Source organism: Chenopodium quinoa, unplaced genomic scaffold, assembly GCF_001683475.1.
Source record: "Chenopodium quinoa cultivar QQ74 unplaced genomic scaffold, ASM168347v1, whole genome shotgun sequence".
NCBI lineage: Eukaryota > Viridiplantae > Streptophyta > Magnoliopsida > Caryophyllales > Amaranthaceae > Chenopodium > Chenopodium quinoa.
The window spans coordinates 1,013,349-1,040,704 of NW_018743373.1; the positions used below are offsets into that span (position 1 = coordinate 1,013,349).

The window sequence follows — 27,356 nt, forward strand, 5'->3', positions numbered from 1 at the left end:
ACCATTCGGCCTTGAAGTAACTCTTGTCCAAGAAGGAACCAAACGCCAAGATTGATGCGGTGGGTCTTGATCTTACAAGACTATGATATTGAGATTAAAGACAAGAAAGGTGCCGAAAATGTTGTGGCCGATCATCTTTCACAGTTGCCTATCTTTGTAGGTGATCTTAATAACTTTCCAATTGATGATTCATTTCCAGATGATCAACTATTTGCTATTCTTCAAGCAACGACACCATGGTTTGTGGACATTGCAAACTATCTATCTTGCTCTATTCTTCCTCCCGACCTCTCATATCAACAAAAAAGGAAGTTTCTACATGATGTTCGCTCGTCAATAATTTTGGGACGACCCCTTGCTCGTCAAACAAGGTGTTGATGGACTTTTTAGAAGATGTGTCCCGGATGATGAAATTGAAGATGTTATCACAATGTGCCATTCCTCACCTTGTGGAGGGCATATTAGTGCTAACAAAACTTTGGCGAAAATCTTACAATGTGGTTTTTATTGGCCTACAATGTTCAAAGATGTGTGGGGTGTAGTGAAAGCTTGTGACTAGTGTTAAAGAACCGGTAATATTTCAAGAAGAAGTGAGATGCCTTTGAACAACATTCTTTAGCTAGAGATTTTCGATGTATGGGACATTGATTTTATGGGGCCTTTCCCAAACTCTTTTGGGAATGAGTTCATTCTTGTGGTCGTTGATTATGTGTCAAAGTGGGTAGAAGCGGTTGCATCTCCTACTAATGATGCTAAAGTGGTGGTCAAGCTCTTCAAAAGAGTGATTTTCCCAAGGTTCGGGGTGTCACGTACCATTATTCGTGATGGAGGTTCACATTTTGCAAAGTGGTCCTTTCAAGCTCTCCTTGTGAGATATGGTGTGAAGCACAAGGTGTCTTTGGCTTACCACCCACAAACAAGTGGCCAAGCCGAAATTTCAAATCGGGAGGTAAAAATGATTCTTGAGAACACGGTGGATAAGTCTAGGAAAGATTTTGATCTACAAAACTTGATGATACTCTATGGGCCTACCGCACCGCATTCAAATCACCCATTGGCACCACACCATACAATCTTGTTTATGGGAAGTCATGCCATTTGCCGGTAGAACTTGAGCATCGTGCTCATTGAGCTATCAAAACATTGAATTTCGACCTTCAAAGTGCCGGTGAAAAGAGGTTGCTTGACATCCATGCCTTGGAAGAATTAAGGTTGGATGCATATGGGAGTGCACAGATCTACAAAGAAAAGACCAAGGCTTAGCATGACAAGTATATTAGAAAAAGGAAATTTAAAGAAGGTGACAAGGTCCTACTATTCAATTCCCGGTTGAAGTTGTTTCCGGGTAAGCTTAAGTCAAGATGGAGTGGACCTTTTTCCATTAAGAAGATGTTTCCATATGGTGCAATTGAAATATCAAATGATAATGGTGAACCGTTCAAAGTGAATGGCCAAAGGCTTAAGGCATACTTTGACGGTTTTGTGCATGAAGAAGCCAAGGTTGTTCACCTTGATGAGTTTGATGTTCTTTACTCTCGTTGATCCCGCAATGCCGTCAAGCTAGTGACGTTAAAAGAGCGCTTCCGGATGGCAACCTGAGTTTCCCAACCCCCTATCTCATAAACTATTATATCCTTTCCATAATTTTTATTATTACTAACCTTTCTCTTAATATCTTTTGTAGGTATTGATGAAGAGGAAGTAAGAAAAACATCCTTGGAAGTAAAGTAGTAGGTATAATAATAATCATAATAATAATGGTGATAATAATAATTTAATTATTATTATTATTATGCCTTATTATATATATATATATATATAAAGTGAATTCCGTACAGCATCAGGTCTGCACAGACGTGCATAACATCGCACGTCCGTGCAAGGCAGGCAGAAAGTTGATTTTTGAATTTTGAGGTTTGGCACAGACGTGTCACTTGAGTCAGAAACATTTTTGCTGTTGTCTGAGACTGCACGTCCGTGCAGCCTCAAAAATCCGTGTATGCAACACGGCTTAAAGCTAAAAAAAATTCACAAATCCCTTTTTCACTCCACGACCCTCCTCCTCTTTCTCTATCTAAACTCCTTTCCTCCTCCTTATTACTCACTCAATTCCCCTCAAACACCCAAAATCACACCAAAATTCAACAAATTTCTCCAACATCTTCACTCCTTTTCATTCTAAATCACAAACTACTACTCCTTTTCCACATTTAAACCCAAAAAAATACCCAATTTCTCAAACCCTAACATAAAAAAAAACAAATTGGGGGTTTTCTTTGTGGGTTGAAATTCAAGAAATTGGTTGAAGGAGTAAGCTCAAGCAAGCACAAGGAAGCTTAGGGAGGTTCATTTGCGGGTTTTACACCCACATCACGTTTGGTATATTTGTTCCTTCCTTTCACTAATTTTATGCTTAAATTCTTGAATTTTTGCATGTAGTTGCTTGGAAAAGTTTGTTTGAATTAGTTGTGAGTTAATGATAGTTGATAATTGTCAAGAATTTCTGAATTTAAAGGGGTTTGGTAAATGTTGTGAGAATTGAAATTTTGTAAGTAAGTTTAGAATTGAGGGATTGATTTTTGTGAATGAAGAACATGCTTGCTTAAGTGAATTGTTGTGTTGATTTGCTTGATAATAGTGCGTGAAAATAGTGTTGAAATTATTATGAATTGCATTATTGAGGTTGTCTTGGTTGTTTGGTGATTTGCTTGCCTTGTTTAGGTGGTGGACTCAGAGCTTGAAATTGTTGTGAATTGCATTGGTGCACTAGTTTGGCCTGATTGAGTTGTGTTTGTTGGCCTTGTTTGAGCTTTGATTTGTGAACTAAGTGGACCTAGTTTCTTTGTGTAGTTGTGTGACGATTATCTTGTCTTGATTTGTTTGATAGCATTGCATAAAGACCGAGTATGTTTAGAAGAAACCGACCTAGAAACACCTATGCTAGGTATCGTAACCCTTCTCATCCTCCCCTCGTTGATCCACCACAAGTGGATACAATGTGAATAATCTTTAATGACCAGACCTTTTTGAATAATTTTATTAGAAATAGTAGGAGCTGAGGAGAATTAGGTCGACTAAATTTTACAATGATGATGTGGCCAACGAATTAGGGGTAAGGGGATGATGTGAGGATGTTGTTTGAGGGCTCCGGCCTAGGGTCTTGGTTAGGATTGCATGCACCGACCTACAAGAGACTAACCCTCGAGTTCCTTTCTACCCTCCAAGTGCAACGAGACACCAACAAAACCCCCCGCCGCATTACCTTCCAACTCATGAATTCCCTACATAACTTGACAATAAGGAGGATAAATCAAGTCTTTGGGTGGCCCACGACCAGAACCATAGGTCCAAGGGATAGCTACCCTCGTAATTACAATGCGGGTGAATTTTGGAGAAAAATCACAAGCCTTTTCGAGTACAACCCTAGGACTGATAAGGCCACGACTATTATCCACCCTGGCTTTAGGCTTTCTCAGCGGACTACGACAAACACGACTTTTGTTAGGGGGGATAGCTCTTGGGTAGTGTCCACAAGGGAGCTTTACTTCCTTTGGCACTTGAGTGAGGGCATCACAACCTTGGATGTAGGGTTTTGGCTAGTTGACCACCTAGAGGATGTTGCCACAGGGTCCGACAACATCACCACAGGTGGCATGATCACTATTATTGCTGCTGCTCTTAATCTTGATTTTGCAGATGAGGAGGTTTGTCTAGGGCCGACACAGCTTGATATGCAATCGTTGAGGACCGTGAGATGGGTCGTGGACGCAGAAGGGGCACACCCATACTTGTGGTATGCAAGTGGGCGACCTTATGCCTACCATCCTGACTAGAGAAGACATTCATTACCGACGAGAGCAACTAGGTCTTTGAGAGGGACCTCCCATGGCTTCCCGATGAAGAGGAAGAAGGGAAACAACAGCCACAACAGCAAGAATAAGAAGAAGAAGAAGAAGAAGAAGAAGAAGAAGAAGAAGAAGAAGAAGAAGAACAACAACAACAACAACAATTCCAACAACAACAATTCTATTAATAGCAACATGAGAAAAAACAAGGGTACTAAGGTCAAGGTGTGGGTGAGGACAACCCACCCCTTTCATTCGAGCAGCAGATTCAGCTAATGAATACGGATTTCACCCGCATGTCAACCGAATTTGAGACTATGAGAAGGTCTCACGAAGACATGAGGTCCTCCTACGACAATATGAGGACAAGGTTCGACGGTCTTCGGTCGGAATTGGGTGAATTCCGAAACATGTATCGACAGTGGTACCCCGGGGGCTCAAGCTCCCAAGGCGGCCCGAGCCAATGAGTTAGTATTCCTTTTGCCCTCCTCTTGTGCTTATATTGTTTTAACATTGAGGACAATGTTCATGATAGCTTGGGGGAGTCATTGGCTCATGTGTTGGTTTATTTATGTTCTTGTGTTTATAGTGTTGATTTTGCATGTTGTTTGTTCCTTTCCCCTAAAATCCAAATCCCTTAAATCCAAAATTGCTCCCTTTGAAATCCAACACCCTAGATTCAAATCTCTTAACTTGTGAATACTTCTCCTCTCTCTTTATTTAGATGTATAGTTATGCTTTATTTTTATGCTTAGCTTTGTTTAGCTTAACTTTGTAATTATTCTCGCTTTCTAGTAACTAGTAACAAAAAAAAAAAAAAAAAAAAAAAAAAAAAAAAAAAAACAAGGATGAGACTCAAATGACAATGCTTATATGTTTTGCTTGCTAGACTCTTGAATGATGAGTAAAAGTTATTTTAGAAGGGTGTGTGCAAGAGTTGGGGTCATTTAGAGGTCCATTAATCTTGATTGCATTAGAGTATATGAAATGAAATGAAAACCGATGAATGCTCAATTGCACATCTAGCATAGGATATTGTCAAATTTGCCCAAAGTAGGATATAATTTTGCGATCACTTATGCCCTTGGTGTGCCCCCTTTCCTTCCCGAAATGAACCTCTATTAGGGAATTGGTTCTATTTGTATCTTATGTAATAAGTGGCATGATAAGCCACATGTTTCGAATAAAAGCAAAAGCCACTCGCAGTTAAAAGAGACGAGGGTAATATATGTTAAAAAAAAAAGAAAAAAAAACAAATATAGAAAAAAGAAAAAGGGAACAAAAACTCCTCTAAAATTCTCAAAATTTTCACTTTTTCTAATCTTGAGGTCAACTTGTGGATGCCTCCCACACATTGTCTATTTTGATATTTTTTTTTGTGTAATTATTGACTTAGAGTGTAGTTAATGGGGCTTGGGAGTGGCATTTTTGGAGGTGGACTTGCATTTTGAGATTTTATAACCGAAAGAAGACTTGTTCAACTTGGAATATTTGGATGTGCTCTAATGAACTAGTAAAGGTCTAAAGAAGTATCCTATTGCAAACTTGCTTAGTTCTCCTCTCTACCCCCAACTCATGTGCACATTTGTATGATTAGTAATTCTTGAAAGTTGCTCATTTGTCTTGCTTGTGATTTATATCCCGATGAGTCGACTTGGGAAATAAAAACATTGGTTTTGGTGTGTTGATTACTTTGATAGTGATGATGTGATTTTTGTGAGTTGTGGGTTAAGCTCAATGGAAACCCTCACGAGATAAAAACTGCTTTTCACTTGTGCTAAAAGTGACTATGGTTATTACCATGTGGATTTGTATTTTTGTGTTTCCTCTTTAATTCATCTCCTTGCTTTGATCATTAGCAAGTAATCTTCCTTCTTGTTTTGACATATTTGTTTTGCTCGAGGACTAGCAAAAGCTTAGCTTGGGGCGATTTGATAACTTGTTATTCAATATGATTTTAGGGCGATTTTGAACCTTGTTTACTTGACAAATTGATGTTTTGGTTCACTTTTACTCTATTATCGTGCATTTTTGTGTGTGTCCTTTGCTTCATGGGTTGTTAATGTTTTTGTTGAGTTCTTAGGTCCAAAGACGACCATTTTGGAGCACATGTGGATGATAGACTGAGGTTAAAAGCCGAGACAAAGGAGCAAAACCAAAGAAAAGGTGAAGAATAGGGCCTAAGAGACCCTGCACGGTCGTGCCACATCCTGCACGTCCGTGCAGGGGTGTTCCAGCAAGCTCTAACTTTCTGCCAGAGCCTGCACGGACGTGCAAGAGTGCATCACGTCCGTGCATGACTCCAAGCACGGCCGTGCTTAAGGTTGCACGTCTGTGCGTCTTTCTCAGGCCAAATCTGAGCTTCTAACTTGCTATGCACGGCCGTGCAATAGGTGACACGTACGAGCTGCTTAAGCTGCACGTCCGTGCCGAGCCTGGCACATCCGTGCTAACCTGCAGACAAGCCCGACTCTTGTTTTCTTCGTCCTTTTTATTTGGGGGGGTCATATAAATACTCCCCTTAGCTCTTTTGTACGGTATCCAAATTTTTAGAGCTTTTTCTTAGTTTGTAATCTTAGAAACACAAATATTCTCAAATCATTAGTTAGATTTTAATTATTAGCTTTGAAATTTCAATCTCAATCATTGTAGAAGACAAGTTCCACCATTGTTATTCAAAGTTGAAGCTTCTAGTAACTTTTCTTACTCTTCTCTTCCATTTTAATTGCTTTGTTTGTTAATTATCTTGCTTAATTCTTGTTTGCTTAGATTGTTAATTAGCTTAATCTTTAGTTTGAATGTTGTTCATGAGTAGCTTGAAAACCTTAATTGCTTTAATCTCAATGGTTTGTGAGTAGTATAATTTTCTAGGGTTTGGGTAAAACCTTCAATGTAGTCAGTAATTGCTTGTTGCATGTGTTAATTTGGTAATTATTGGGTGTTAATTATTGAGCTTAAGTGGTTTAATTGCTTAGTTCTTGTATATGACCATTGCTAGAACTATTATGCAAGCTTTCTCAACGAAGGATCGAGAGATGAACTTGAGTTAGCTCTCTTGTGCTTAATTGACTTGAAATGCCATGAGAATAGGAATTTCCAGTCAAGGGAATGTTTCTGTCATCCTGATTATGCTTTAATACTTAATCCCCTTAATTCACCATTGTTTGCTACATGATATTTGTGATTTGTGATGAAGTTGAGTGGTATATCCCCAACCTAGAATCCTCTAAATATTGTTAATCACCCCTTAGTCTTAGTTGATTTGAATTAGTTCATGTTACACAAAATCAACCCAATATTGACTTCATTTAGCTTATTTAAACGGTAGTATCTCGGTGGTTGATTCAACGCCTCCTTGGGTTCGACCCTTTCTTACTCTTGCTACTAGCTAGTGAGACCAAGATAAGACTTTTATCTTTGGTAGGCTCGACGACGGCCCACCATAGTATCAGGCACCATCGATAAGTCTTCCATAGTAATTTCTTCCGAAATTTCCATTCTATTTGTTTCCTGAATCTCCTCTCTCTTCGATTGATCTCTTTTGAATTTTTTATTCGACCTTTGAAGGAGGTCATTTGCTTCGCTCGATAGGATCTTCTCTCGCTCGCTCTCACTCGCCATTCGCTTAAAGACACTATGGAATATAAATATGTTGGAAACTTACTTGTGATTAAAACTACAACTCTACAAGTTTACTATACATAAATTTATTACCAGTTTTTTTTTTTTTTTTTTTTTTTTTGTAAAAATAATAATAATAATAATAATAATATAATAATAATAATAATAATAATAATAATAATAATAAAGGTGTTAAAAAAAATATGTGAGCCCTACAAAAGGGGTCCTTGAGCAATCGCTCAATGAGCTCCCCCTGTATACAAATTTAAAATAACCTAAGATGGGAAACAATTATCAACATATAATACTAACTTAAATACTAATGGATATGAATTACCAAATCATATTAATACGGATTGGAAAATTATATCATACATAAAACTTCACTTCGATTCTCATATTCGGAATAAATGATTGGAAAGTGACTAAAGGAACTATTTCGTATTATTAATCATAAAGTGTTCCAAAAACTAGTACAAGTATACCTAAGGGCATGCCTGGAATTCTAGAAATAATGAAGGGGGTAATATCTAACGGGTGAGATTCTACTTGAGCATTGATTTAGAGAGTAATAATTCATTTTCTGAGGTTTGGCAACAATCCTAGGGTAAAGACCACCAATTCATGGCAATCAGCAGCAACCACCATATCGTTGATAAACTTGAGACCACCACGAGCATCATCTCACTTGAAGGATCAAAAGCCCTAACCATTTGTTCAACTATCTTTTCAACCAGTGGGTCCAATTCAAGATACTTGTTCGTAATTCACCAGAATTGATGAGCTATGGCGGCAAGTAGCTTCCACCAGGCGGCTATAATGGCGGCAACAACTTCAATTGGGTAGAGGGATATGAAGGTGAAGGAGGAACAGAAGATGCAGTATAGAAGAGGAATTGTTACAGGGAAAATTTTTATGCTAGGGGGGAGGTGGGTAATTATTAACCCCATTTTTAGGGAAATAGATTACCCCACTGATTAATTACCCTAGATCCAAACTTTAAAAAAATTCAGAATTATTACTCATGTAATTTTTCCCCTCCCATTACACCCATTCCAGGTAGCCCCTAATTGTGAACTTTTTGTGAAAAGATTTATTACTCATTATAGAAGTGACAATATTTGAAATTTAAACATACATTAGCTAAAAGGACATACCCCCTCTATATCTTAATAAGTATTACACATTAATTATTACGGTTGTGTTTTAATAAGTACGTGTTACACTTTTTCTTTTATCTTTTTTCTTTTTTTTGGCATACAAAAATTACATTATAATATCACGGAGTATATCTTTCTCCTCTCATGATCTTCACCTAAATCCACTACTGTTTTCCCCCACTCACGTTCATTACTTTTCAATAAACTAATAACCCCACAATCTTTCTTTCGCAATATTATAAAATTCGAACTACCTTTACCTCTTAATTTATTTAAGTCAATTAAATTGCCTAAATCTAATTTATTTAATTTAATTAAATTGCCTAAATCTACGTCCCAATCAAAGTGTACCACTTGTATTACTACCTCCGGTCCAAATTACTCGCAACTTTGGAATATTTTATATCTCACAAATAATACCCCAAAGTTACGAGTAATTTGGACCGGAGGTAGTATTTATTTTTTTGAAACCGCCACTAGTAATTTTTATTTAATTTTTTTTTTTTTGAAACCACCACTTGTATTATATAAACATAAAGGGAGTACCAAAGACTAGAATATTGTGTAAGCCATGATTCATAAAGTCAATAAATGGCTTCCTCTCCAAGTTGAAGACTTTGACTTCATTTGATCCTCAATTCCGCTCTAACTATCATATCATATAAAATTTCACAACGCATTGCTAGGAAAAAGTCAACAAAAAATTGGCTCAAGGTGCCCATGGACCAAACACATACAATTGTCATTGTTATTTTTTTATTTATTATTTTTTTTAACACAAAGAGAAAGATAGTATTTATATTAAATGGCTAAAGCCAAGTTTTGAATTACAAACACCACCTTGATGTACATACAAATTTTGGTGGTGTGTACCTTAATTCTTAATTTTTATTACTCCATTTATAAAAAATAATAATAAAAATAAAAAAAATCTTAAGTTTTATTACGACCTGTATTAACATCGTAATAATAATTGATTAAAATGATAAGTTTTTATGGTGTTTAGAGAGCCACAAAAACCAGTGAATAGAATTGATCTCAAGATTTCTTGGAATCAAGAGGAAAGCTCTAACTACTTGAGCTATCCCCCGCTCTCTGATTGAAATGGTAAGTGAACGTTATTTAATACTACCCATACTAACATCATCCATTTACAAATCAAACCCCATTGAAGATAGTTGGGATAGAGCTTCTCATTAAGCTTTCCACTAATCATAACGACTAACGAGTCATACCCTTAATACATATTATATTAAGTTTAATAACATATTGACTTCTTGTGATTATGTGCCTTGTTGCCTACTAACTGAAATAATATATGTTAGGAGAATTGGAGTTGACTAGCTTACTTGTTTCACATAAAGTGTAGGTTGCTTAAGATCTGGCCGGTATCCTTGAAACTCTTCAACAAATTTGGCCTTATTCACGATTTATTGCATTACAAGTCTTTTTTCACTTCTTTTACGGAGCAATCCATGACTATATAAACATGTTACATGTTCTTATCTCTTCACATTTCTACTCATGCTTTTTAGTGTTTGTTGAAGAATTTCTCAACTTTTTTTTCCCTTTTGTTCCTTAGATTAAGTAATAACTTCCGTTTCGATTAATTCATTCATTCATAAGGTTGTTTAATTACTTGTGTTCTGAACTTGGGATGTAATAAAAATGGGAAATCATCAACAACAACATCAAAAAACAACATCAAGTTCAGTGTCCAAATTTATCTTCTTTGTAGTTGGTTTGTCAGTTGGAATTACATCCTGTTTTTACATCCTCAGTTTTTATTATGTTACAAATCAAAATCAGTTGTTAGCAACAGCATGCACAACATCCATATCCTCACATGTAACTCAGGCGGTGTTAGCATCTACACCATTGACACCCTCATCACCGCCTCCAACACCACCATCACCGCCTCCCCCTCCCCCTCCATTCCTGCCTCCACTACGCGAAGAGGAATCAGGGGAGAAACTACTGCATAATATAGAGGATGATGCAGAGTTGTTATGGCGGGCATCAATGGTGCCTCAGATACAGGAGTACCCATTTCAACGTGTTCCAAAGCTTGCCTTCTTGTTCTTGACAAGAGGTCCCCTGCCTTTAGCTCCTCTATGGGAGCTGTTCTTTAAAGGACATGAAGACAAATTTTCTATTTACATCCATACTCATCCTAATTACACTGATCCTATGCCTAAGGATTCTGTCTTCCATGGTAGAAGGATTCCTAGCAAGGTACGTAAGTTCCTTTACACCAAACGATACGTACACTGATTTAATTTGATCATTTATCATATTTGATGTTTACAATGCATCATCAAATAGTACCTCCGGTCCAAATTACTCGCAATTTTGGAATATTTTATATTTCACAAATAATATCCCAAAGTTGCGACATTAGGAGATTATAACTTAATGATTGGGTTATTGATTAATATTACTTGCTACTTTAGCTTCTTATATGCAATCCTAAATTCCTAATGATTAAAAGTGCAGATTGTAGTGTGGGGAACCATATCAATGATCGATGCTGAAAGACGATTACTAGCCTCAGCAATGCTAGACCACTCAAACGAAAAATTCATCCTACTCTCGGAAGCCTGCATCCCCTTGTACAACTTCCGAACAATCTACGACTACCTACTGATCAAGAACAATCTGAGCTTCGTAGGAATCGTACCTGTCTTCGAAAAGTCCAGCATTTACAGATGGCGGGGCAAGATGGACCCACCCCTCAAGAGATGGCAGTGGTACAAGGGTCCTCAATGGGTTGTCATGGACCGAGTTTTATCCATAGACATCCTTTCGGACAATGAATATTACTCGGTGTTTCGAGATCATGGTAGTTTCCAAGATGAACATTATGTTCAGATTTTGGTTATGCGTTATCATCCAGAGCGCAACTCGAATTGGAGCTTGACTTGGACTGAATGGAAGGGTAACCGCCATCCTACCATGTTCGGACCAAGGTCTAATATTTCAGCAGATTTGATTCAACATATGAGGTTCAGGGATAATTGTACTATTGGTGGCCAATTTACCAACATGTGTTATATTTTTGCTCGCAAATTTGCTCCTAATAGTATTAAGCAATTGTTGGAAATTAGTTCTACATTGTTTGGGTGAATATTAATCAAGATAAAGATAGAGCAAGTGATCTATCTTTAATATTGCTTCCTACATTGCAAAGTTGTAGTTCATTTGTTTCGCAAAAAAAAAAAAAAAAAAAAAGTTTCAACCAAAAAATGGTCAATGTACAAGTTTTACATGCACGGAGATGTTAAAAGTAATATTTAATATTTACAAGATAAATTCAAATATAATACCTGTCCACTTTGATCACTTTGATAAATTTACAACCTTGACCTTTTATGAAATAGGCAGTAGGTTATCTAATACAAATAGCAATTAAGTTGCACATGTAATTAATAACCAATGGAATCAGAAAATATTCAAAAGTGTTAATACTGAGATCACAAGAAAATAATAGAGAGAGCATAGACTTTCTCTCTCTCTCTCTCACACACACACACACATACGTTGTGTGAGACTGTATGTGAACTAGTGGTGCTAGTTGAAGTGGAGGAGGTGAGGTGAGTAGGGTGTAGCAGAGGCATAAGAGCTTTAATAAGCTGGCCAGGTTCCTCATAAGCAGCAGGCATACGTTTGATAATCATAGAAGTGTTCGACTTTGCCCATTCTTCTTCTTGACCCTACAATCCTTAGCCTTGTGACCAGGCAGACCACACTCATAACAGGTACCCTTAAACTTGTACTTATGAACCTTCCCATTAGGCTTAAGGTAACTGTTTTTGGCTTTGGACTGGTTGATTGACTTGGGTTCAACAAGGTTGGCTTTGGCAGAAGAAGAGGAAGGAAAAACAGAAGGGCCTTTGTCTTTGATACGGTTTTCCTCCTCAATTTTGAGGTGTCCTACAAGCTCCTCATAGGTCTTTCTTTTTGTGCATCAATTGGTTACGAAAATCCTTCCAAAAGGGAGGGAGTTTCACAATCAGATTAATAACAAGGCTAGTATCACAAATAGACAGACCTTCGGCAGCCATATTAATGCACACACTCTCATAAGCATGAATCTGATCAATAATAGGCTTATTATCAACAACTTGAAAACTCAACCACTTAATTACTAACATAATAACGTTTAGTACCAGCATCATCAGTCCCATATTTTTTCTCTAAAACATCCCAAATATCCTTAGCATGATAAAAACTCATAAATATATCCAACAAATTATTCGACATATAATGCAACAACATGCCCTTACAGATTCTATAATCTTTAGAAAACTTAATATCAGTTTCATGCAAATCAATTTTATCAACAGGTTCAACAATATCATCAAGAACATATGCAACATCAATCTGCTCCAAAAAAACGCATCCTAATAGCCCAACGTTTATAATTCTTGCCATCAAGAGGTTCTAGTTTAGACATATCAGGAATAAGGAATTTGGAAGCCATAGTCGTTCAACCAAGTGTCTAGCTTCGTTACCTCTCTTTTTTTGTTTTTTCATCAAGAATTTCCAACAATTGTTATACTAATAAAACAGAAATTACTTATCTCTTGATGCGTGAACAAACTGACAGTAGCCGTATCGTGGAGAACCACTGATCTAAAAGACGATTCTGCGCTACCTCCCGGTGCAGTAGACTAGAAGCGGTCGTCCTCCAGGATAATCACGGTGCCGGAGTTTATGTGCACTCACAAACCCGACTGGAATTCAGAATACTTGCCCAGAAACTCAAGCAAATCTTAGTGAGGATTCTGACGTTATTGTTGTTGTTGTTTTAGAAGCTAACTTTATAGGTAAAGCTGCTGAGTGGATTGTTGATACTGGAGTCACCAGGTACATCTGCGCCAACAAGGACATGTTCACTACCTATGACAAGGTTGAAGGTGAAAATGTCTTTATGGGCAACTCAACTTCTGCTTCAATCCAAGGCAAAGGGAAGATCGTTCTCACTCTCACTTCTGGAAAATTGCTTACCCTCACTAATGTTTTACATGTTCCAAAAATGCGCACGAATTTAATTTCTGGCAGTTTGCTCATGAAAGCTGGACTGAAGCTCTTCTTTGATTCAGATAGACTAGTTCTTACTCACAATGGGGAATTTCTGGGAAAAGGCTTTCGTAATGGGGGGTTTTTCACTCTTGATGTTAAAGTTGACGCTATGAATAAGAATGCTTTTGTGACATGCTAGATTAGGTCACGTTGATATTGATTCTATTAAAAGGCTTAAACACTTAAATTTGATTCCAAATTTTTCTAACACTGATTTTTCGAAATGTCAAATTTGTGTTAAAATCAAATTTACAAAGAAGCCATTTAAATCAGTAGATAGACATACTGAAGTACTAAAACTTGTTCATAGTGACTTGGGTGATTTTAACAATCATGAAAGTAGAGGGGGTAAAAAGTATTACATTACTTTTGTTGATGATTGTTCACGTTTTTGCATGGTTTATCTTCTCGGGTCTAAGGACGAAGCTGAGGAAATGTTCCTCATATATAAAGCTGAGGTAGAAAACCAACTGGATAAAAAGATTAAGAGGGTTAGGAGTGACAAGGGTGGTGAGTACAACCCTGACGCTCTTAAGGCATTTTGTGAGCAACTTGGCATTGTACATGAGACGACGGCTCCATATTCATCCGAACAAAATAGTATAGCTGAAAGAAAAAATAGAACTTTAAACAATATGATAAATTCTATGCTTGTTAGTTCTGGGCTTCCTAATAACATGTGGGGGGAGGCTATTCTTTTTGCTTGTCATGTTTTGAACAGGGTACCTTACAAGAAGCTTAGACAAGACTCCATACGAAATATGGAAGGGTCGAGCGCCAAACCAGAAATACTTGAAAGTGTGGGGGTGCCTAGCAAACGTAGGCATACCTAGTTTTAAGAGGGATAAAATTAGTCCTAAAATTGTTGATACTATTTTTATTGGCTATGCTTATCAAAGTGCAGCTTATCGTTTCTTTGTTAAAGGTACTAACAACTCTTATGTAGGTGGCCATATCATTGAGGCAAGAGATGCTGAGTTCTTTGAGAATATTTTTCCTTGGAAAATGTCTCCTTCTAATGATAGTGAATTACATACTTGTAGTTCTATTGATTTACCAATTGCTAATGCTCCTATTACTAATGATGATTTTGTTTTGGAGCCAAGGAGAGGCAAAAGGGCACGAAAGGAAAACAGTTTTGGTCCTGATTTTATTACTTCCTACTTATGAATCTTCTTTAATTGATGATGATTTTGTGCATATTTTTGTTTTGAAAGATGATCCAAGAACTTTTGATGAGGCAATGAGGTCAGTTGATGCTGTTTTTTAGAAAGAAGCAATTAATAGTGAATTATAATCAATTCTCAATAATAAAACTTGGAAATTGGTTGAACTTCCACGAGGTTATTACTTGTAAATGGATTTTTCGGAAATGGATCCATAGACAAGTATAAGGCAAGGATAGTGGTAAGAGGTTTTACTCAAAAGTTTGGCATTGATTATTTTGATACTTACTCCCCTATCACTAAAATTGTAACTATTAGGACTTTAATTGCTCTTGCTTGCATTTTTTTATCTTATTGTTCACCAAATGGATGTCAAAACTGCATTTCTGAATGGTGACTTGGATGAGGAGATTTACATGGTCCAACCTGAAGGATTAGTTGTTCCGGGCCAAGAGAACAAGGTTTGTAAGTTAGTCAAGTCATTGTATGGGCTTAAGCAAGCTCCAAAGCAATGCCATGACAAGTTTGATAAGACTATGACTGGTAATGGTTTTCATTTTAATGAAGGTGACTCTTATGTTTATTTTAAGCATGATAATCATGGTTGTGTAATTATTTGTCTTTATGTGGATGATATGTTGATTTTTGGGACTGACTTGGATCGAATAAATGAGACAAAACAGTTTTTGAGTTTGAATTTTGAAATGAAAGACATGGGTGAGGCAGATGTGATTTTAGGAGTCAAAATCAAAAGGACTCCAAATGGCATCTGTCTTTATCAGTCACACTATGTTGCAAAACTTCTTAAAAAGTTTGACTCATTTAATGTCGATCCAGTCACGACTCCATATGATCCAAGTTTCCTCCTAAAGAAAAATAATGGTGATCCAGTTAATCAGTCTGAGTATACTAGAATTATTGGTAGTGTTATGTTTCTTATGAACTACATTAGACCTAACATTGCTTATTCTGTTACTAGGTTGAGCAGGTACACATAAAAGCCAAGCAGTGATCATTGGATTTCTCTAAGGAGGTTGCTTAGGTACCTTAAGGGTACTATGGTTTGTGGATTGCACTACTCTAAATATCCTGGAGTTTTGGAGGGTTTTTGTGATGCCAATTGGGTATCCGATAATGATGACGTTAACTCCACTAGTGGCTATGTCGTCACCCTTGGGGGTGGAGTCGTATCCTGGAAATCTTATAAGCAATCTTGTACTGTTAGGTCTACTATGGAATCTGAGTTTATTGCTCTTGAATTGGCATGTCATAAGGCAGAATGGTTGAGGAACATGCTTGCAGATATTCCACGGGGGAAGCCAGCTCCTTCAGTTGCACTTCAATTTGATTCGCAAGCTGCGATTGTTGTTGCACACAACCATGCCTATAATAGGAAGAAGAGGCACATCGTCTGAGGCATAAAGTCGTTAGAAATTTGTTGTCTGAAGGGGTGATATCACTAGACTATGTTAAGTCCGAAAAGAACATTGCGGATCCGTTAACTAAAGGCCTATGAGAAAACTAGTTTTGGAAACATCGGAAGAGATGAGACTAAAGCCCGTTGTATGAATTGTGAAGTAATGAGCTCCTACTCACTATGAGTTCAAAGGGAAACATTATGTAATAATTCGAAAGCACAGTTTTTATTTGATTTGTCCATCTCTAGATGTTTGTTTTGTGCTTAGCTACAAATGAGAAGGAGCTTGAGCATACGACTCTTAATGAACCCATATCCATATATTTGGAGGTGTGTTATAGCTCACACTTGATGGGATTCGCCTACTTAGGTGTGGAAGTATGGCCGCTTCCTATGAGTATTTCGCGGGCTTATACTCTAGAGGTATGAGAATCTAGGCTAGACGTATGGCAGCATAAGGCGTCATCTTTATTCGTGGAATTTCAGAATATTATACATGTTTAATTGTGTGGCTCAAAGTGACGGGTTCCTAACTCCCTATTGAGTTCAAGACGAAAGTCACTTGGTAGGTGAGGGATCATAGCTTGATGTCCACTATGTGTTAATTCAAGTCGCGAGACATTGACACTTATGCAATTGTTTTGTTTTGCCCAGAAATCATTATCCATTCTTTTCTTTTTCCTCATCTTCGAATATGTGGGGGATTGTTGAAAAGACCGCTTCTAGTCTACTGCACCACCGAGAGGTAGCGCGGAATCCTCTTTTAGGTATGTGGTTCTCCACGACACGGCTACTGTCAGTTTGGCTCACGCATCAAGAGATAAGTAATTTCTGTTTTATTAGTATAACAATTGTTAGAAATTCTTGATGAAAAAACAAGAAAAGAGAGGTAACGAACCTAGACACTTGGTTGAACGAACCTAAACACCTTTGTGTTTATAACGTATCCAGTCACTTGGTTGAACGAACCTAGACACCTTTGTTTTTGTAACGTATCCAGTCACTTGGTTGAACGAACCTAGACACCTTTGTGTTTGTGACGTATCTAGTCATTTGGCTGAATGAACCTAGACACATTCGTATGGTTACCATGAGTTGTTTTTCCTTATAAATACCATTGCTCTCATCAGTCATCACTACAACAACAATTCCAATCTTCTCTCTTCTAAAAAATGCTAAACACTATTCTTGAGTTATAGGGCAAATATTCTAAATTCCAGTCGGGTTTGAAAGTGCACATAAACTCCGGCGCCGTGTTTATTCCGGAGGGCGACCGCTTCTAGTCTACTGCATCGCGAGGTAGCGCAAAATCGTCTTTTAGGTTAGTGGTTCTCCACGACACGTAAGGCTACTGTCAGTTTAGTTCACGCATCAAGAGATAAGTAATTTGGAAAGACCGCTTCTAGTCTAGTGCAACAGGTGGTAACGAGGAATCGTCTTTTAGGTTAGTGGTTCTCCACGACACGGCTAATGTCAGTTCGGTTCACACATCAAGAGATAAGTAATTTATGTTTTATTAGTATAACAATTGTTGGAAATTCTTGTTGAAAAAAAAAAAGAGGCAACGAACCAAGACACTTGGTTGAACGAACCTAGTCACTTGGTTAAACAAACCTAGACACCTTTGTGTTTGTAACGTATCAGGTCACTTGGTTGAATGAACCTGGACACCTTGGTATTTGTGACGTATCTAGTCATTTGGCTGAATGAACCTAGGCACATTCATATGGTTACCATAAGTTGTTTTTCCCTATAAATACCATTGCTCTCATCAGTCATCACTCCAACAACAATTCCAATCTTCTCTCTTCTCAAAAATGCTAAACAATATTCTTGAGTTTCTGAGCAAGTATTCTGAATTCCAGTCGGGTTTGTGAGTGCACATAAAATTCGGCGTCGTGCTTATCCTGGAGGGCGACAGCTTCTAGTCTACTGCATCGGGAGGTAGCGCGGAATCGTTTTTTAGGTCAGTGGCGCGCGGAATTGTCTTTTAGATTGTTATACTAATAAAACAGAAATTACTTATCTCTTAATGCGTGAACCAAACTGACAGTAGCCGTGTCGTGGAGAACCACTAACCTAAAAAACGATTCTGCACTACCTCCCGGTGCAGTAGACTAGAAGCGGTTGCCCTCCACGATAAGCACAGCACCGGAGTTTATGTGCACTCACAAACCCGACTAGAATTCAGAATACTTGCCTAGAAACTGAAGAATAGTGTTTAGCATGTTTTAGAAGAGAGAAGATTGGAATTGTTGTTGTAGTGATGACTGATTAGAGTAATGGTATTTTAGGGAAAAACAACTCATGGTAGCCATATGAATGTGTCTAGGTTCATTTAGCCAAATGACTAGATACGTCACAAGCACAAAGGTGTCTAGGTTCGTTCAAACCAGGTGACTGGATACGTTACAAACACAAAGGTGTCTAGGTTCGCTCAACTAAGTGTCTAGGTTCGTTACCTCTCTTTTCTTGTTTTTTCATCAAGAATTTCTAACAATTGTTATACAAATAAAACAGAAATTACTTATCTCTTGATGCGTGAACCAAACTGACAGTAGCCATGTCGTGGAGAACCACTGACCTAAAAGACGATTTCGCGCTACCTCCCGGTGCAGTAGACTAGAAGCGGTCTTTCCAAAAAGAAGTCACTGTAAAATTTGTGTGTTTGCAAGAAAAGCACATCTCCGTCGTATGGGTGGAATGCCAACAAGTTGAGAGGATCTACATAATGGTACTGCAAAAGGCAAGTCTAAAAGGCGAACCTTATGCACCAATCTCCACCACCACTTACCATCTCGTTCTCGTATTCTCAAGTTGCCACAATTGCTAAGAGGAAAGTGTAACAAGGACTAGGGGAAGTATTCTTTTGTTGTGTGGCCATATGCATCACTACGAGGTGTGCCTTGTTTAGTTCGTATCCCAACAAGGTCTTTCCAGGGGTAATAGTGTAAAAGTTGATGCCAACACGGAGCAAATCCTAATCATCAGGAAATTGTATGGTCTGGTATGGGTCTAAGCTTGAGAGATTAATCTAGGGAGAACAATCTTTCTTTGCACTCTAACTTTGGTAATCATCTTGCGTGAAACATTGCATAAGGAGATGGGCTTAAATTCCCTAGCAGTTTAAGGAGCATCAACTTTCAAAATAAGAACAAGAAAGGTGTCATTTAGAGATTCAGGCAGCCCCTTTCCAATTAAAACATTGAGAACCATAAAACAAAAGCTCACTCAACTCGTACTCCCCATGGAAACCCTCAGTCTCATCAGCATCCTCACCGGACTCAACAGAGAAAATGAAGCACAAGGCAATAGGGGGTAAGCACTTTTTTAGGCCTAGGTAAGGCATTTTTAATAAGGCGCACCAGAGGCGCACATGAAGCAATTTTCTGCCAAATTTTTTAACTGTTTATATAGTGCTCCTCACTTCAAAGAGGGACATTGAGGCGCGCCTTACGTGCTCCTAGGCGCTACATAGCCCTTGTCGCTTCAGCGCGCATTGAGCTTTTTTATACATTATGAGTACCACTACCTAAGTCAAATTGAGCCACATCTGAGGCAGCTCGGAGTCTCTCTGCCTCTCTCACCCTCCTAATGGATGCAGTCAACCCTCTATAACGCAGTGTCATAGTCATCGTCATCACCATAGTCAATATAATAGCGTTTCAATGGCGGTGGTTATTGATAACAATATAAAATAAAACATTTAAGGGGTCGTTTAATTCACTAAGTTGGAATGAAATGGTATGGATTCTAATACTTAGGTACTATGGATTCTATATCTCATACCAATCTAAAGTTGTTTGGTTTAATCATGGAATAGATCCTCATCCTTGAGTGGTAGACTGGTAGTATGGATTATGAATACTTGGGAGAAGGTGAGTATGAGATTCCAAAAGAATATGGTGGAGTTAGAATCCCCACGTATGAGATTCCATACTAAAATAGCCCAACCAAACAAATAAAACCAGAATCCATTCCAACCCATTCCAAGAAATTTAACCGAAAAGTCCCTTAATTAACTTCTTATTCAAATATATACTCAATCTAATTCATTTTCGAACTTTATTCAATTTCCTACCTAATAATATTCATGTCATGCCTAATAGATAAATTGAAACAAAGTACATTAAAATGTTCTTAATTAAGGAGTACAAATATTTAATTTCCTTTTGAATTATTAACATTCAAATTTTGGTTAATTTAACTCAATTCAACATCAAATAAAGATATTTTAACATACAACATTATTTACAAAGGAACATACCTAACAGTTACAATGTAACCATAACTCGAATACATAAAATTGAAAATAATTCCATCATTTAATTTGACAACCAAAAATAATCAGGCATACTTGCTTAAACATAATCATAATTCACTTGAATACCTTACTTAATCAAATATAAAACATACTCAATCAAACATATATTTAGAAAATAATTTACACCAATCAAAAAATTATTCAGTAAACTGCAAAAATTAAAATTTAGATCTAGGATTGCACCTTCGTCGCCGTTGGCTGTGGGCATGGACGTTTAGGTGAGACATGGGAGTACTCTCTCGCCGGTAACTTGCGCCGCCTCTTCGCCGCCGCCGTGAAGGAGTTCTCGCTGCCTCTCTTGTGAAAGATATAAAGTTGAGTTTGGAAAATTCAAATTCCACTTAAATGAGAATATGAGATACATATAGTACGTCGTATTTGGTTATTTTGGTGGATATAATTGAATTGGGATCCAATTGATATGGGTGAGTTATTCAAGTTGTGGGGCACTTTCCTTATGTTTTTTTTTTCCGAAAAAAAGTTTTGGGGCACTTTGTTGAGGCTATAAATTGAGTATTAAAATAATAAAAAATTTCTACGTAGTATGACACTATAACACTATAAACTAGTCCTTTTTGCTTTAAGTTTCTTCTCCAAAGCCGGTGATAAGAATTCGTAATGTTTTTCGAAAAATCTATATATAATCACCCTTTAAATCACTTAAAATTGATTTAATCACCGTTTTTTATTTACTTTAAATAGCCACCCCTTAAAGTTAAAAAAAAATTAGAAATTACCACCTCGTATCTAAAAGTTATCAATTTTCGTACCCCAATATTGATCTATTAAGATTTTGGGGTCACTTTGACCTTCTAATTTGAGGTAACACCCAAAAAAGTACCAGAGTACCTCAATTTAAAAGTTTCACCTAAATTGAGTTAATTTTTTACATGCAAATAGGGTTGATTATGATGCGAGTCAAACTTAAGTATCACTAAGCTCAACTCGATCTCGTTAGGCTTTACTCAAGCTCAACAACTCACGAGCTCGAAAAATCAAGCTCGACAACTCGCGAGCTTGAAAACTCAAGCTCGACAACTCGTGAGCTCGAAAACTCAAGCTTGAACTCGACTCGTTAGTTCAATAGTCAAGCTCAAACTCGAACTCGCAAGAAGCTCGATTAAAGCTCGACTCGTGGTCAATTTGAGCTCGTCTCAAGCTCGTTTAGAGTTCAACTTGAACTTAGTAGCATGTCCCAATATTAGGCCTATACTCAATGTCTAGTATAATATTGTGTTACTTTATAACATTTTTCACCCATCTTCTTTTCCAAAACTTCAATGTTGGAATGTGGGTTTGTACAGTACCCCCGGGTATATATAACAAATTCTAATAATCTTATAAAGCTTAATGCACTGTTAAATTTGTCTTTTTGAGGTGATAATTTACTTAGGTTTGGTTGTCAATTTTGTTGCTCACAATCATAATAATACGAGAAACTATACGTCCTTCGTTTTTCTTTTATTGTACCATAAGGATTTTTTACATTATACATTTTATTTTCTTTGACCATCATTTGTGATTAAAAATATAGTTATGTGGGATATAGTTAGATTCGTTTCCAAATCTATTTTTCAAATATCAATATATATATAAGTATAATTAAGTATATTAATAATTAAAGTAATGCATTGACAAGTCAATAACTTAAAATCCCTCATGGTGAAAGGAGGCATATTTGGAATTAGTCATTGGAAAGTGACTTAAGGCACTACTTTGTTGTAGTATTGATAATTGTAAAGTGTTCCAAAAACTATTACAAGTATTCCGCAATTGTCAACTTTTTGTGAAAAGGTTATTACTCATATATAGAAGTGACAATATTTGAAATTTAAATGTTTAGCTAAAAGGATGTATGTACCAAAGATTATAATATAATTGTTAGAGTATAAAATATATTTTTGAGTCTAATCATTTGGTTAAATTTTTTGGTTAAAGTTAAATATTAATTAATATAATCTATCATATCTCCTCACAAGAGAGTCTGTTGGACTATTGATGCTGCATGAGACTTCATTTGATCCTCCATTGAATTCCATTCTGCTCAACTTTCATATAACATGCATTTTACTTGGAAAAAGTCAACAAAAAAATTGGCTGAAGGTGCCCATGTACCTAACACACATACAATTGTCATTGTTATCTACTTTAATTCCTAAGTTTAATTACTCCCATCAAAATTATTTAAAAAAAAAAACCTTAGATTTTATTAGGAACTCGTAATAAATTAATAATAATTGGTTGAAAACTTGAAATGATAGGTGAATGTTATTTAATACCCTACAAGGATCAAACCCCATTCAAGATAGTCGGTCTAGAAATTTTCATTAAGCTTTCTACCAACGACTAATGAGTCTTACCCTAAAATATAATAATTTATTTTTTTTAATGATATGTTGACTTGTTTTGATTATGTGCCTTCTAACTGAAATAATGTTATTGGGAAAGCTTGTTTTTACATAAAGTGTAGGTTGCTTAAGATCTGGTATACTTACGACTCTTTAATTAATTTAGCCCTTATTCACGATTTATTGCATCACAATTCTTATTCGACTTCTTTTACGGAGCAATCTATCCATGACTTTATTAACATATTACATAAATAATGTTCATATCTCATCACAACAATATCTATCATTTCTCTATAATACATATATGTAATTACTTCCATTTCGATTTATTCACTTATATTATGGTTGTTTAATTACTTGTATTATGCAACTTGGGAATTAATAAAAATGGGAAATCATCATCAACAACAACATCAAAAAACAACAGCAAGTTCAGCGTCTAAATTTGTCTTTTTTGTAGTTGGTTTGTCTGTTGGAATTACATCCTGTTTTTACATCCTCAGTTTTTATTATGTTACAAATCAGAGTCAGTTATTAGCAATAGCATGCACAACATCAACATCCTCACAACATGTAACTCAGGCATTAGCATCTACACCATCGCCGTCTCCACCACCACCATCACCGCCTCCCCCTCCCCCTCCATCCCCGCCTCCACCACGCGAAGAGGAGGAGGAGGAGTCAGGGGAGAAACTGCTGCATTATATAGAGGATGATGCAGAGTTGTTATGGAGGGGGTCATTGGTGTCTCAGATACCGGAGTACCCATTTCAACGTGTTCCAAAGCTTGCGTTCTTGTTCTTGACAAGAGGTCCCCTGCCTTTAGCTCCTCTATGGGAGATGTTCTTTAAAGGACATGAAGATAGATTTTCTATTTACATTCATACTCATCCTAATTACACTGATCCTATGCCTAAGGATTCCGTCTTCCATGGTAGAAGGATTCCTAGCAAGGTATGTTAATTCTTTTATATCAATGATCAATCGATACAAATGTTACACTAATTTAATTTGATGCATGCAATGCATCTAAGGGGTGAGCATGGGATGGGTACCCGTACCGTAAGTATAAGCGATTCGGGTACCCGATAACCAAAATCTTTAAAAGTGATATCCATAACCGGAACCGATAAGTTCGGGTACCCGGGCTTTGGGTACCCGAATTTTTGGATCGGTTATTGGGTATCCTATAAGATAATGATAATTAAACTTAATTATGTAGTTATTATGATATAATTTACCACTAATTAACAACAATGTTATATAATTTTGACTAAATTATTAATAATATTACTAATCATTTATATTATAAAGTAATTATAAAGTAAAGTAAGAGTTTAGATTTAAAATAAATAGATTTAAGTAGGGAAGAAAAGCAAAAAAAATGTTTATCGGAACGAATCGGATGACCGTTAATTTTAAAATGATACCCAATAACCATACCCGATAACAAATTATCGAAACGGATACTTGAACCGTTGTGGTTATCGGATTTGGTACCCTAATTTTCAGAACGGTTACGGATCGATTTTTCGGGTTTTCGGGTAGTTTTGCTCAGCCCTATGCCATCTTCATCAAATATATATTCTAAAATGGTGCTTTATATACAATATGATTGGTTATTGATTAATATTATTACATACTTTTATCTTCTTCTTATAAGGATCCTAATATTATAAATGCGCACAGAGTGTAGAGTGGGCAAGCATATCAATGATCGATGCTGAAAGACGATTACTAGCATCAGCACTCCTAGACTACTCAAACGAAAAATTCATCCTCCTCTCAGAAGCCTGCATCCCCTTGTACAACTTCACAACAGTCTACGACTACCTACTGATCAAGAACACTAACCTCAGCTTCGTAGGAGTCGAACCTGACTTCAAAAAGTCGAGCCCTTACAGATGGAGAGGCAAAATGGATCCACCCCTCAAGAGATGGCAGTGGCAGAAGGGTGCTCAATGGGTTGTCATGGACCGAGTTTTATCCATAGACATCCTTTCGGACACCAAATATTACCCGGTTTTTCGAGATCATTGTAGTTCGCCTTGTCAGAATCAAGATGAACATTATGTTCAGATTTTGGTTATGCTTAATCATCCAGAACGCAACTCGAATTGGAGCTTGACTTGGACTGAATGGAAAGGCAACCGCCATCCTACCATGTTCGGATCAAGGTCTAATATTTCAGCAAAAATGATTCAAGAAATGAGGTTCAGGGATAATTGTACTATTGGTGGCGAATTTACTAACATGTGTTATCTTTTTGCTCGCAAATTTGCTCCTAATAGTATTAAGCTGTTGTTGGAGATTAGTTCTACATTGTTTGGGTGAATTATATTAATTAAGGTAAAGACTCTAAAGAGTAAGATAAGTGGTCTATTTTTTTTTATATTTTCCTAAATTGCAAAGTTTCTAGTTCATTTGTTTCGCAAAAATAAACTACATGGATCTGGTTCATTTGTTGACCAATACCATTATTTTTTCGGAATACAAATGCTACTCACAGCTCCTACAATCTGGAGAGAAAACTGAATTAATACTACTGAAAATTTTGAATATTTTTAAATGGTTGAAGACATGAAGTGTAAAATAATCAATGACAAGTTTCAACCAAAAAAAAAAACCACTAGCATCAACTTATGTGTGTTTTAGACGTATTGGATATCAATAATATCTGTTCACTATTAAAATTTGTTATACACTCGAGTGTGCCGTAGGGGTGAGCAAAAAATCAGGGTACCCTAAATTGGAACCGGAACCTGTTAGGAACCGCAGGTTCCGATTCCGGGTAGCAAACTGGAAAACCTGTTGTAACAGGTTCCGGTTCAGGTACTCAATTTTTTGGAATCGGAACTTGTAGAGTACCCTATACTTGATAAAAGTATCACTTAATTTCAAATTATACACTAATTCTTACTCAATTTTTAAATAATATATATCAAAATTACAATTATAAAAATATATATATTAATTTGTTAGACAACTACTATTAGTTTGTCTTATTTTCAAGATGCAAACATTATAAATTAGTGACCAACCAGTTTTTAATTAAAAAAATCCGCGAAAAAGTTAGAGAGTATAATATAATACAGGGTACCCTGAATCGGAATTCCGGTTCCGGTTCCCAATTTCCAAGAACCTGTTCAACAGGTTCCGGTTCCGGTTCCCATTTTGAGGAACCTATTGCAACAGGTTCCGGTTCCCGGTTCTTGGAATTTTTACAGGGTACCCTGTTATGCTCATCCCTAGTGTGTCGTACACCCAAGTAACCCAAGATTAGTGTTTATTCTTCATTTGATGATTAAATGAAAAAACAATCATCAAATGAGAACAAAACGCTCATCGTAGTACGATACACCCGGGTGTATATAACAAACTCCGTCCACTTTGGTCACTTTGATACATTTACAACCTTGACCTTGTTATGAAATAGGCATTAGGCAGTAGGAAATGTAATACTAATAGCATAGTTAGTTGGAGCACACCAAATGGTACAAATGTATAATAAACATGGACCTGCAGTTCAAGGCTGGCCAGTTTGTAGCTTAGTTTGGGCCAGTTCTGGACTGAACCCAATATATGGCCCACTGATCACCTTTGAGTCATTTCTTGATAAAAAAAAGTTTTTTATTTATCTTGATTAAATGTCTGAATTAAAATCTTGGAGTTTTATTGTTCTTCTCTTACAATTTTTGTAAAGTTCATCTCCTACTTTAGTTAATCACTTAATCTAAATAGAGTAGAATGCGGTGTTTCAACTACATATGAAATGTTCCTGATGCGGGTGTAAGTGAAATAAGATTAGTAACACGATAGACTAAACATCAACAAATCCCGGGTAATTTCCTACTCAGAGTTGCTTTATCTAAAGGCCTTATTCTGAACAGTTTGACAAAGTGAGCTTATACAGAATTCACTTACCAGAAAGTGTATTTTAAAGATCAAAAGAAAACCAAGAGTGGGGCCAAACTAAAGGTTTTCGCAAACACCCTAAAAACCTTACTTAGGGTCGGTTCTCTTCAGCTTATTTTCGATTCAGTTTCTCATTTCTTTCTCTTATAAAATATTCAGTTCAGTTCAGTTCAGTTTAACTCAATTTAGTAAATTAGAACAAGCCTTTAATTTAATTAGAAAGAAATGCATGATCCTCAGTTTATCAAATGTTTAAATTCAAGTTTATTCCCTATTTAAACTTGAATTATGCCATCAAGGGGCTAACTATTACGGTATGAATAGATCAAATGGTTACAAGTTCCCTAGGAGTGGCCGAGTGGGGAAGAAATTAAAACTTGAAAAGGTAGGTGAAACCCGCAAATAAAGACCATTAATATTCCTAATTTCTGATACCTTTTCCATATTTTATGCCTTACAAATAATTACATCT

The 27,356-nt window shown here is 36.7% G+C and overlaps 3 protein-coding genes across 3 annotated transcripts; all 3 read left to right on the top strand.

The window, feature by feature from the left end:
* Nucleotides 1-652: 652 nt before the first annotated feature.
* LOC110738167 lies at nucleotides 653-1,542 on the top strand. Its single transcript, XM_021918541.1, has 2 exons — nucleotides 653-949; nucleotides 1,336-1,542. Exons 1-2 carry the CDS (start codon nucleotides 653-655, stop codon nucleotides 1,540-1,542), a joined length of 504 nt encoding a protein of 167 aa, XP_021774233.1.
* An 8,558-nt stretch (nucleotides 1,543-10,100) lies between these two features.
* Nucleotides 10,101-11,779, top strand: LOC110738120. Its single transcript, XM_021918486.1, has 2 exons — nucleotides 10,101-10,861; nucleotides 11,123-11,779. The coding sequence occupies exons 1-2, from the start codon at nucleotides 10,295-10,297 to the stop codon at nucleotides 11,750-11,752; spliced, it is 1,197 nt and encodes a 398-aa protein (XP_021774178.1). The 5' UTR covers nucleotides 10,101-10,294; the 3' UTR covers nucleotides 11,753-11,779.
* An 11,383-nt stretch (nucleotides 11,780-23,162) lies between these two features.
* On the top strand, nucleotides 23,163-25,511 carry LOC110738087. Its single transcript, XM_021918458.1, has 2 exons — nucleotides 23,163-23,923; nucleotides 24,659-25,511. Exons 1-2 carry the CDS (start codon nucleotides 23,357-23,359, stop codon nucleotides 25,301-25,303), a joined length of 1,212 nt encoding a protein of 403 aa, XP_021774150.1. The 5' UTR covers nucleotides 23,163-23,356; the 3' UTR covers nucleotides 25,304-25,511.
* The last annotated feature ends 1,845 nt before the right edge of the window (nucleotides 25,512-27,356 follow it).